At 39.2% G+C, this 12,762-nt stretch overlaps 1 protein-coding gene across 1 annotated transcript in view; it reads right to left on the bottom strand.

Annotated features, from left to right (window-relative positions):
* ARHGEF4 (Rho guanine nucleotide exchange factor 4) overlaps positions 1–12,762 on the bottom strand; it is a 346,937-nt gene that overhangs the window by 127,028 nt on the left and 207,147 nt on the right. Inside the window, exon 4 of the mRNA XM_006060622.3 lies at positions 4,308–4,434. Coding sequence (XP_006060684.2) covers positions 4,308–4,434 — 127 coding nt within the window. The remainder of the gene's footprint in view (positions 1–4,307; positions 4,435–12,762) is intronic.

The following is a 12,762-nucleotide window of genomic DNA, read 5'->3' as shown; positions in this document are numbered from 1 at the left end:
GAAAAGCACCTATTTCTGCTTTATTGATTACACCAAAGCCTTTGTCTGTGTGGATCACAACAAACTGTGGAAAATTCTTCAAGAGATGGGAATGCCAGACCACCTTATCTACCTCCTGAAAAATCTGTATGCACATCAAGAAACAACAGTTAGAACTGGACATGGTAAAATGGATTGGTTCCAAATTGGGAAAGGAGTACGTCAAGGCTGTATACTGTCACAGTGCTTATTTAACTTATATGCAGAGCACATCATGCAAAATGCTGGGCTGAATGTAGCATAAGCTGGAATCAAGATCCAGGAGAACTATCAATAACCTCAGATACACAGATGACACCACCCTGATGGCAGAAAGTGAAGAGGAACTGAAGAGCCTCTTGATGAAAGTGAAAGAGGAGAGTGAAAAAGCTGGCTTAAAATTCAACATTCAAAAAACTAAGATCATGGCATCCGGTCCCACCACTTCATGGCAGATAGATGGGAAAACAATGGAAACAGTGGGCTCCAAAATCACTGCAGATGGTGACTGCAGCAATGAAATGAAAAGATGCTTGCTCCTTGGAGGAAAAGCTATGACCAACCTAGACAGCATATTAAAAGGCAGAGACATTACTTTGCTGACAAAGGTCCATCTAGTCAAAGCTATGGTTTTTGCAGTAGTCATGTAAAGACGTGAGTGTTGAACCATAAAAACAGCTGAGCCCCAAAGAATTGATGCTTTTGAACTGTGGTGTTGGAGAAGACTTTTGAGAGTCCCTTGGACTGCAAGGAGATCAAACCAGTCAGTCCTAAAGGAAATCAGCCCTGAATATTCATTGGAAGGACTGATGTTGAAGCTGAAACTCCAATACTTTGGCTACCTGATGTGAAGAACTGACTCACTGGAAAAGACTCTGATGCTCGGAATAATTGAAGGCGGGAGGAGAAGGGGACAACAGAGGATGAAATGGTTGGATGGCATCACCAACTCGATGGACATGAGTTTGAGCAAGCTCTGAAAGTTGGTGATGAATAGGGAAGCCTGGCATGCTGTAGTCCATAGGATCACAAAGAGTTGGACACGACTGAACGACTGAACTGATTCTAAAAGTCATATGGAACTGGAAGGGATTCAAAGAGCCACGACATTCCTGAAAAAGAAGGGGAAAGTAGGGAGATTCCACTTCCTGATTTCAAACCTTACTACAGAGTAATGTAAAGAAGACAGTGTGGTTACTAGTACAAGAATGGACATAGATCATGGAATACGATTGATAGTCCTGGAATAAATCCATACATCTATGATCAACTACAGGGGCCATGACCATTCAAAGTGGAAAAATAGTCTTTTCAACAAATGTTCTGCAGGTGCAGAGGGCTTTATGTGATGCTGTGTGCGGTCATCATGTTGGGGCTCACAGAGTCATATCTGGACCTGCTGATTCCACTCAGAGAGGAGTGGGTGTAGTAGACGTTATCTTGGGCACCAGTCTGTGGGGCAGAAGGTGGCATGCTCGCACATCATGCTAATTCTTGACTACTCTATGAAACATAGCTAAGTTCTGAAAAGAGGCAAAGATCTCACTGGGACTGCTTAAAGCTCCCTCACCCCAGGTGATGGAACCTGTGATACACATTATAGGGAAGCTTAACTTCCTGCTTCAGCTGTGCTTGAATTTTAAGAGGAACCTATAACAATCTCTGAAAGGATGTCTCCAGTGCTACTTGTCAACCAGCCATTGTTGGGGAAGAGCCGATGTCTATAAAGATAAGCAAATAGAGAAATTTCACCTATAAAAAAGTTACCAGTTAAAAGAAAAGCATAGAACTTGGAAATGGATTTATAAAACATCAACAGAAAATTTTACAAAATTCCCAACTTTCTGTTTTTTAAGAAGCTTCAAGAGGACATTGGAAAGATTGCATGGAGATTAAAAACATCACTGAATCACAAATATTAATGGAGGCAATGAACAGTAGATGAGGTAAACCAGAAAAATAAGGTTGAAGATAAAACTGAGATATCGCCCAGAACCGAGAGGAAAAGGATAAAACAATAAAAATAATGAGAGATTCTAGGGATAGAATCTGGGGTAGAAAGAAATCCCAGAAGTTTGGAATAGAAAAGTTGGAGAAGAAATAATTAAAGAAATGAAAGCTTTCCTAAGCTAAATATTTACAGAGACCCAAGCTACTCCTCATATTAATCTGGTGAATACAGGATTTATACTTTTTTATGTAAAAAGAAGTATGAGATAGAGAAATGGAGGGGTGTGCCCAATTTCTCACCCCTATATGATAGACAGCTAAAGCCAGAGCCGTGACTTCTGACTTTCAGAGCAGTGTCCTTGGCATGGGTATGCTGTGCAACTTGTCACGGAGGCTTTTAAAAATCTCTTATTCTCCAATAAATTCATCTGCTAATTAATTCAAATGAGACCCCAAAATAATAGGAATATGATTATTAAGAATGAATTTGTAATAATGTTCTCATTTCAAGAGCCAAAATGAGGATTATCCCAGGAAAAATGCTATGCTTACCTGTTACTGTCCCTTCCATGAGCCTCTAAACTCTTCTGAGACTTAATGAAGAGTTTATGTTAGAACTAGCTTTTTCTTTGACAGCAGCTGTCAAATCCGTTTTCATGACTTTGCTTACGGTGAATTTGAGATTATAATCTTATCTGGGGAGGAATAAAAGCCCACTGCACAATGTAGCATAAGCACAGACATTTGGTAATGGAAAACAATCATGGTAGCTAAACATCTGAGTAGCCTGCTCCTGTAGGACCAGCACCCAGTATGCACTTAGTCAGATTCAGAGATCAGGTCTCATGTCTGCATCAGAGCTGACTCATCAGCACAGCATAGTCCATGCTTTAATGATCAGGACTCACTCACTACTCTGCCATATCATCTTTTGCTAACCCCACTGGCTTTCTACAGGTCTTTAGCTCCAATAGGATCAAACTACAGACATCCTTGAATACCCGCCCTGTCCCCATCCCCAAGTCTAGAAAAGTACATGTTTGATATGTATAGCCATTTTGTTTTTCCAAACCTGTCTAAGGCTTTTATTCTTATTTATCCTTTTTAAGCACCATATTTGGGCTTCCCAGGTGGCACTAGTGGTAAAGAACCTGCCTGCCAATGCAGCAGACATAAGAGAACCAAGTTTGATCCCTGCATCAGAAAAATACCCTGGAGAAGAGCACGGCAACCCTCTCCAGTATTCTTGCCTGGAGAACCCCATGAACACAGGAGCCTGGCAGGCTATATCCATAGGGTCACATAGAGTCGGACATGACTGAAGCGACTTAGCATGCATGCACCATATTTGGCCTCTTCCTTCAGTAAGCTGGATGCCTCTAAACCATAAGGTTTCCATCTAATATAATCTGTACCTGAGATCTAATATCTGTCCTTGTACTCAGAGCTTTGAGCATTTTCATCATGTCCAGCTGTTCCTGGATTAAGTTCAGGAAGGGTGGTGGCTGTACATGAAGAGGCTGCATCCTGGCTCTCAGTTCAGTTCAGTTCAGTTGCTCAGTTGTGTCTGACTCTTTGCAACCCTGTGGACTGCAGCACATGAAGCCTTCCTGTCCATCACCAACTTCTGGCTCTCACTGGGGCCCAGTTTCCTTCTGGCACAAAAATCAGCCCTTTTATGGACAAATATGTGATATGATGATATGATGCCTTTGCCATAGTTTTTGGGAAAGGGCAGTTGGTAAAGAATTCGCCAACAATGCAGGAGACCTGGGTTCCATTCCTGGGTTGGGAAGATCCCCTGGAGAAGAGCATGGCAACCCACTCCAGTATTCTTGCCTGGAGAATTCCAAGGACAGAGGAGCCTGGAAGGCTACAGTCCATGGGTTGCAAAGAGTTGGACATGACTGAGCGACTTTCACTTCACTTGGGAAAGGGATTCAGAAAGACTGCCACAAAATTCAAGAGCCTTGTCCCCGAGAAGGGGAAACACCCAAGCCTCGTCACTGGATTAGACAACTCTCTCTGTAATTATTTCTTCTGTAAGTTATACCCTATTATAAGTCTCAAGGAATGGTCAGTAGTTCTGCTCAAAATAAATGAATGGAGCCAGGTCTAGGAATTCAATAACGAAATCTTCCTCAAGCCAAGAATTCCTTTATGTGGGTACTAGGGACCTCTTCCTAATTGAAAGTATTAAAGACAGTGATCTATTTCTCACACTCAAGTTACTTCTGCCAGACAAGCAAACACAGCTGTCAACAACATGCTCTCACGTCTTGTTCTTTTTGTCAGGACACTGGAGTGTGAAAAAGAAAAGAGAGAGTCATATAACTCACCAATGTCAGATGTGGGCTCTGGCCAGCCCATGTGGTTCAATCCTGTCGGGGCACTCTGTGAGAATGGATGGCTTCTTCCAGGGAGGTTCAAAGACTTTGGCGAGGTAATGATCATCTTCCTCCAACACTGGGAGAAAAGGAAAAGAGGCAGAGAGTAAATGAAAAAAAGAGAGAGCATGCTGTCATTGCCACATTCTGATTTTCCTAATTGCCCAGGACTTTGCTGTGAGCAGAGCAAGCAGCCAAAATGCACACAGCTCGGGGAGGGGCCATTCACTTCAAAATCCATGAAAAAAGAAAAGTTTCTCTTGGAATCAGTAGTCTGCAATCTGTACAGCCATATGTGGCAACCATGGCAGAATAGGTTGTCATTCAACAATGTGAAATGAGGACTGTCAGCAGGTCTCCAAACCCCAAATTATACCAGCTGGTCAGCCCACACAGCCTGACATTTCTCCAAAGCAAGACTTTGTTTTAGCTATATTCTTGCAGGGGTGCTTAATTAAAATGCAACCCATGAAGTCTCCGACACCTCATAGCTCTACCCTTCAGACAGTAAGGACCAGTGTTGCATGGGGGCTTGATAGGGCAAAAATATTGTCCCTTTCTTTATCACCCCATTATCCAGAAATACACTTGGTCCCTCCAGATTTTGTCTACTTTATAAAGTTATCAAATTTACTTAAAATTTGGGTATTAATCATATAAATGTTCCATTTTCTTTTGTATTCCACACAAAGTAAGCAAACAGTGCTTAGAAAATTCTCTTAGTGATTTATGGAAACATAAATATAGAAACAAGGATTAGGGAGTACAATACTTCATTCCATCTCCTCATTTTGACTGCAACTAATAACATTGGGAGGATGTATAAGTCAGTTTCCCAAGGGCTATAAATAAATAATAGCATGTGGGTTGGAGTAGAAAGCCAGTATTTGAAACTAAGCTAATCCTGTGCTGAGTTACCTTTTTTTGTTTGTGGTTCTTGACCTCAATAGCAGCTTAAGACTGAGTATGGACCAAACGTACTCCAAAAAGTCTTCTCTAGTCTGAAGAAAGGGGAAAGGGACCCTGAGGATATGAATAAATGGGGAAATCTTCTATGTTATCATTTACTTCCACCCTAGACTCCCAGGAAATCTTATTATATCAGTATGTATGGCAGTGATGGCCAGGAAGGCCCCTAAAATTCTGAGGAAGGGGATTCTTTATGACCAGGAGAAATGTAGCCCCAAGAGCATGTGGGAAGAAGCCCTATTCCTTTTTTCCCGCTCTGCCCTCCTGCCACTTGGCTCCAGAGGCAGACACAGTTACAGGAAGCATAAGGCAGAGTGGGAAAATGAAAGCCACTAAGTGCAGGCAAAAAGTGCAGGCAAAGGGAGGCTACTGGAAGCCAAGAAGTGTCTGGAAGAATACAGAAAGAAAAAGATCAAGAAATGATACCACAAAGTTGTTTATGAACTCCTGGACTTACGCCCAAACTGTGCTTGTGTGGATACTAAAATCACTGAGAACCAAAATTTGAGAACCAAATTATGGAGTAGACCATTTTATAAATCTCAGACTAGCCACAGAGTGATCCACATTATCGAAATAACACTGAAAACACCTTGAAAATTTTAACTGACATAAGAAATAGAGCTCTGAAGGGCAGTAAGAACTTTTACCCTAAACTGGATCAGTTACTTGAAAAACTTTATTATTCTTCATAGAAACTAAGGCTAATAATGTAATATCCAAAATGTCCAAGATACAACCCAGAGTTATTTGATATACAGAGAACTATGAAAATTTCAATAGCTTATAAGGGGAAGACAATCAACAGATCCCAGCACCAAGATGACACAGTGTTGGAATTATAAAAGATTTTAAAGAAGCTCATATAACTGTGTGCTAAGAAGTGCATGTGAACACTCTTGAAATGAATTGAAAATAATGGTAGGAAAATAGATACAAAATAGAATACAATGGAAACATTAGACCTGAAAGAGAAAATAGCTAAAATTAAAATTTTACATGGATGGACCTTGAGTGCATTATGCTAAGTGAAATAAATCAGACAAGAAAGAAAAAGACTGTATGATCTTACTTGTATTGAATATGTGAAATCTTAGAAAAGAAAAGTCAAGCTAATAGAGGCAAAATAGCCAAAGGCAGGGAGTAGGTGGTAGGCAAACTGGATGAGGGAGCCAAAAGATACAAGAGTCCAGTTATAAAATAAGTCCTGTAAGGTGCGGCATGGCAACTACAGTTAACAACACTGCACTGTATAACAGACACAAAGGAAACAAATTGACAGCAATACAATAATAGTGGGAGACTCTAACACCTCACATCAACGGACACATCATCAAGCAGAAAATCAACAAGGAAACAGTGACATTAAATAACACATTAGACCAACTGGACTTCATTCAAAAACAGAAGAACACATGCTTTTCACACACACATGTAATGTTCTCATGCTGGTCCACAAAACAAGTCTCAACACATTAGAGGACAGAAATTATACCAAGTATCTTTTCAGATCACAATGCTATGAAACTAGAAACCTATTACAGGAAGAAAAGTGGGAAAAATGCAAATATGTAGAGACTAAGCAACATGGTACTAAAACTCCAATAAGTCAACCAAAAAAAATTAAAGAGGAAATCAGAAAACACCCTGAGACGAATGAAAAATAAAAACACAACTTTCCAAAGGCTATGGGAAGCAGCAAAAGCTGTTCCCAAGAGGGAAGTTTATATCAATACAGCCTTACCTCAAGAAACAAGAGAAATCTCAAATAGATAACCAAACCTACCATGTAAAGGAATTAGAAATATAAGATTAAACAAAATCCAAAGTCAGCAGAAGAATGGAAATAATAAAGATCAGAGTAGAGATTAAAAAAATAAACAAACCCATAATAGAAAAGACTAATGAAAACAAGAGCTGGTTTTTTAAAAAGATAAACAAAATTGATAAGCCTTTAGCCAGGCTCATTAAGAGAAAGAGAGGGGCCCTCGCTAGTGGTCCAGTGGCTAAGACTCTGTGTTCCCCATGCAGGGAGTTTGGGTTTAATCCCTGATCAGGGAACTAGGTCCCACATGCCACAACTAAAGATTCCATATGCCACAACTAAGCCCTGGCACAATAAAAATAAATAGATAGATAGATATTTAAAAAAAGAAAAAAGAGAGAGGATCCAAATGCACTAACTTAGAAATTAAACATGACAAGTTGCAACCAGTATCAGAGAAGTATGAACAATCATAAAAGAATACTATGAAGTTACATACCAACAAACTGGACAACCTAGAAGGAATGGAAAAATTCCTAGAAACATATAACCTTCATAGATTGAATCAGGAAGAAATAGATAATCTCAACAGACTGATTATTTGTATTGAAACTGAACTGGTAATCAAAAACTCCCAACAAACAAAAGTCCAAAGCTAGAAGGCTTCACAGGGGAATTCTGTGTGTGTGTGCTTAGTCACTCAGTCATGTCCAACTCTTTGTGACCCTTTGGACTGTAGCCCCCCAGGCTTCTCTGTACATGGGAATTTTCAGGCAAGAATATTGGAGTGGGTTGCCATTCCTTCCTCCAAGGGATCTTCCCGACCCAGGGATTGAACTCGCACCCCTGGTGTCTCCTGCATTGCAGGCAGAATCTTTATTTGCTGAGCCATTGGGGAATTCTACCAAACATTTCAGTTCAGTTCAGTTCAGTTGCTCAGTCATGTCCGACTCTGTGACCCTATGGATTGCAGCACGCCAGGCCTCCCTGTCCATCACCAACTCCCAGAGTTCACTCAAACTCTTGTCCATTGAGTTGGTGATGCCATCCAACCATCTCATCCTCTGACATCCCCTTCTCCACCTGCCTTCAATCTTTCCCAGCATCAGGGTCTTTTCAAATGAGTCAGCTCTTTGCATCAGGTGGCCAAAGTATTGGAGTTTCAGCTTCAACATCTAAAGAAGACTTAATATCTATCCTCAAACTATGCTTTGTTTTAAATTTTTTAATATAAATTTATTTTAATTGGAGGCTAATTACTTTACAATATTGTATTGGTTTTGCCATACATCAACAAGAATCTGCCACGGGTGTACATGTGTTCCCCATCCTGAACCCCCCTCTCACCTCCATCCCCATACCATCCCTCTGGGTCATCCCAGTGCACCAGCCCCGAGCATCCTGTATCATGCATCGAACCTGGACTGGCAACTCGTTTCATACATGATATTATACATGTTTCAGTGCCATTCTCCCAAATCATCCCACCCTCTCCCTCTCCCACAGAGTCCAAAAGACTGTTCTATACATCTGTGTCTCTTTTGCTGTCTTGCATACACAGTTATAGTTACCATCTTTCTAAATTCCATATATATGCGTTAGTATACTCTATTGGTGTTTTTCTTTCTGGCTTACTTCACTCTGTATAATAGGCTCCAGTTTCATCCACCTCATTAGAACTGATTCAAATGTATTCTTTTTAATGGCTGAGTAATACTCCATTGTGTATGTGTACCACTGCTTTCTTATCCATTCATCTGCTGATGGACATCTAGGTTGCTTCCATGTCCTGGCTATTATAAACAGTGCTGCGATGAACATTGGGGTACACGTGTCTCTTTCAATTCTGGTTTCCTCAGTGTGTATGCCCAGCAGTGGGATTGCTGGGTCATAAGGCAGTTCTATTTCCAGTTTTTTAAGGAATCTCCACAGTGTTCTCCATAGTGGCTGTACTAGTTTGCATTCCCACCAACAGTGGAAGAGGATTCCCTTTTCTCCACACCCTCTCCAGCATTTATTGCTTGTAGACTTTTGAATAGCAGTCATTCTGACTGGCGTGAAATGGTACCTCATAGTGGTTTTGATTTGCATTTCTCTGATAATGAGTGATGTTGAGCATCTTTTCATGTGTTTGTTAGCCATCTGTATGTCTTCTTTGGAGAAATGTCTGTTTAGTTCTTTGGCCCATTTTTTGATTGGGTCATTTATTTTTCTGCAATTGAGCTGCAGGAGTTGCATGTATATTTTTGAGATTAGTTGTTTGTCAGTTGCTTCATTTGCTATTATTTTCTCCCATTTTGAAGGCTGTCTTTTCACCTTGCTTAGAGTTTCCTTTGTTGTGCAGAAGCTTTTAATTTTAATTAGGTCCCATTTGTTTATTTTTGCTTTTATTTCCAATATTCTGGGAGGTGAGTCATAGAGGATTCTGCTGTGATTTATGTTGGAGAGTGTTTTGCCTATGTTCTCCTCTAGGAATTTTATAGTTTCTGGTCTTAGGTTTAGATCTTTAATCCATTTTGAGTTTATTTTTGTGTATGGTGTTAGAAAGTGTTCTAGTTTCATTCTTTTACAAGTGGTTGACCAGTTTTCCAAGCACCACTTGTTAAAGAGATTGTCTTTTCTCCATTGATATTCTTGCCTCCTTTGTCAAAGATAAGGTGTCCATAGGTGCATTGATTTATCTCTGGGCTTTCTATTTTGTTCCATTGATCTATATTTCTGTCTTTAAGCCAGTACCATACTGTCTTGATAACTGTGGCTTTGTAGTAGAGCCTGAAGTCAGGCAGGTTGATTCCTCCAGTTCCATTCTTCTTTCTCAAGACTGCTTTCTCCTCAAACTATTCTAAAATATTGAAGAGGATAAAACATTCCCAAACTTATTCCATGAGACCAGCATTACACTGATACCAAAACCAGACAAAGACACTACAAAAATTGGAAATTACAGACCAGCATCTCTGATGAACACAGATGGAAAAATCCTCAACAGAATATTAGCAAATTAAATTCAAAAGTACATAACAAAAGATCATATTGATACACCATGATCAAGTGGGATTTATCCTAGGGATGCAAGGATGATTCAATATCTACAAATCAACCAATGTTATACACCATGTTAATAAAATGAAGGATAAGGGAATTGATCAAGATGGCAGAGTAGGAGGAAATAGAACTCATCTACCCCCACAAACACATCAAAAATACCTCTACATGTGCAACAATTGCCACTGAAAACTAACTGTAAATTGGCAGAAAGCCTCCTGTACAAACAAGGCTATAAGAAAAGACAAAGTATAAAAGTCACATGATATCCCAATAGATGGAGAAAAAGCATTAACAAAAATTCAGTATCCATTCATGATAAAAATTTATCAAAGTTGGTATAGAGGTAAATTTCTTGAGATAATAAAGGCCATTTATGAGAAACACACCTAACATCATACTGAATGGGGAAAACCTGAAATCTTTTCCTTCAGGATCAAGAACAAGACAAGAACGCCCACTCTCACCATTTTTACTTAACACAGTATAGGAAGTCCTAGCTATAGCAAACAGATAAGAAAAAAAAAAAAACCACCAAAATTAGAAGGAAAGAAGTAGAACTGTCATATTTGCAGATGACATGATATTATATATAGAAAACTTTAAAATCTCCACCAAAAAACTTATAGAATAGATGAATTCAATAAAGATGCAGTATATAAGATTAATATACAGAAACTCACTCCTTTTCTATTATATGCTAATAATTAATTATGAAAAAGAGAAGCAAGAAAACACTACCATTTACAATTGCATCAAAAGAATCAAATGTCTAAGAATAAATTTACTAAGGAGGATAAAGATATATATTTTGGAAACTATAAGACAATGATGAAAGAAACTGGAGATGATACAAATATATGGAAAGGCATTGTGTGTATATACATATATATAATTACTGGAAGAAGTAATATTGTTAAAATATCTATACTACCCAAAGGAGTCTGAAGATTTAATGAAATGCCTATCAAAATACCCATAACATTTTTCACAGAAGAAAAATGAATAAATAATCCTAAATTTGTATGGAACCACAAAAGTCCCCAAATAGACTTGATAGAAAAGAACACAGTTGGAAGTATTATGCTGTCTGACTTCATACTAATCTTCAAAGCTACAGTAAAAAAAAAACAAAAAAACAAAAAAACAAAAAAACAGCAGCATGGTATTGACAAAAACAGACACGTGGATCAATGAAATATCACAGAGAGCGCACAAATAAACCCATGTACATATGGTCAATCAGTCTACGACAAAGGAGGTAAGAATATGCAATGGAGAAAAAGTCTCTTCAACAAGCACTTCTGGGAAAACTGGACAGCTACATATAAAAGAATGAGATTGGCACATTTCCTCACATCATATAAAGAATAAGCTAAAAATGGATAAAGACCTATATATAAGATCAGAAAGTATAAAACTCCTAGAAAAAAATGTAGACAGTATACTCTTTGACATAGGCCTTAGCAAGAATGGGAAAGACTAGAGATCTCTCAAGAAAATTAGAGATATCAAGGGAACATTTCATGCAAAGATGGGCACAAAAAAGGACGAACGGTATGAACCTAACAGAAGCTGAAGATATTAAGAAGCTATAGCAAGAATACACAGAACTATCCAAAAAAGATCTTAATGACCCAGATAACCACAATGGCATGATCACTCACCTAGAGCCAGACATCCTGGAGTTCGAAGTCAAGTGGGCCTTAGGAAGCATCACTACCAACAAAGCTAGTGGAGGTGATGGAATTCCAGTTGAGCTATTTCAAATCCTAAAAGATGAGGCTATGAAAGTGCTGCACTCAGTATGCCAGAAAATTTGGAAAACTTAGCAGTGGCCATAGGACTGGAAAAGGTCAGTTTTCATTCCAATCCCAAAGAAAGGCAATGCCAAAAAAATGTTCAAACTACTGCACAATTGCACTGATCTCACCAACAGCAAAGTAATGCTCAAAATTCTCCAAGTGAGGCTTCAACAGTACATGAACCAAGAACTTCCAGATGGATTCCAAGCTGGATTTAGAAAAGGCAGAGGAACCAGAGAGCAAATTGCCAACATGTTTGATCATAGAAAAAGCAAGGGAGTTCCAGAAAAAATCTACTCCTGCTTTATTGACTATGCCAAAGCCTTTGACTGTGTGGATCACAACAAACTGGAAAATTGTTCAAGAGATAGGAATACCAGACCATCTTATCTGTCTCCTGAGAAATATGTATGCAGGTCAAGAAACAACAGTTAGAACTGGACATGGAACAATGGACTGGTTCCAAATCAGGACAGGAGTACGTTAAAGCTGTATATTGTCACCCTGCTTATTTAACTTCTATGCAGAGTACATCATGTGAAATGATGGGCTGGATGAAGCACAAGCTGGAATCAAGATTTCTGGGAGAAATATCAATAACTTCAGATATGCAGATGACACCGCCCTTATGGTAGAAAGTGAAGAAGGACTGAAGATCCTCTTGATGAAAGTGAAACAGGAGAGTGAAAAAGCTGGCTTAAAACTCAGCATTCAAAAAGCTAAGATCACGACATCTGGTCCCATCACTTCATGGCAAATAGATCAGGAAATAATGGAAACAGTGACAGACTTTATTTTCTTGGGCTCCAAAATCACTGCAGAT

Source organism: Bubalus bubalis, chromosome 2 (genome assembly GCF_019923935.1).
Source record: "Bubalus bubalis isolate 160015118507 breed Murrah chromosome 2, NDDB_SH_1, whole genome shotgun sequence".
Classification (NCBI taxonomy): domain Eukaryota; kingdom Metazoa; phylum Chordata; class Mammalia; order Artiodactyla; family Bovidae; genus Bubalus; species Bubalus bubalis.
Note: the sequence above shows the minus strand (reverse complement) of the source record. Positions and strands in the feature narration are given on the sequence as shown.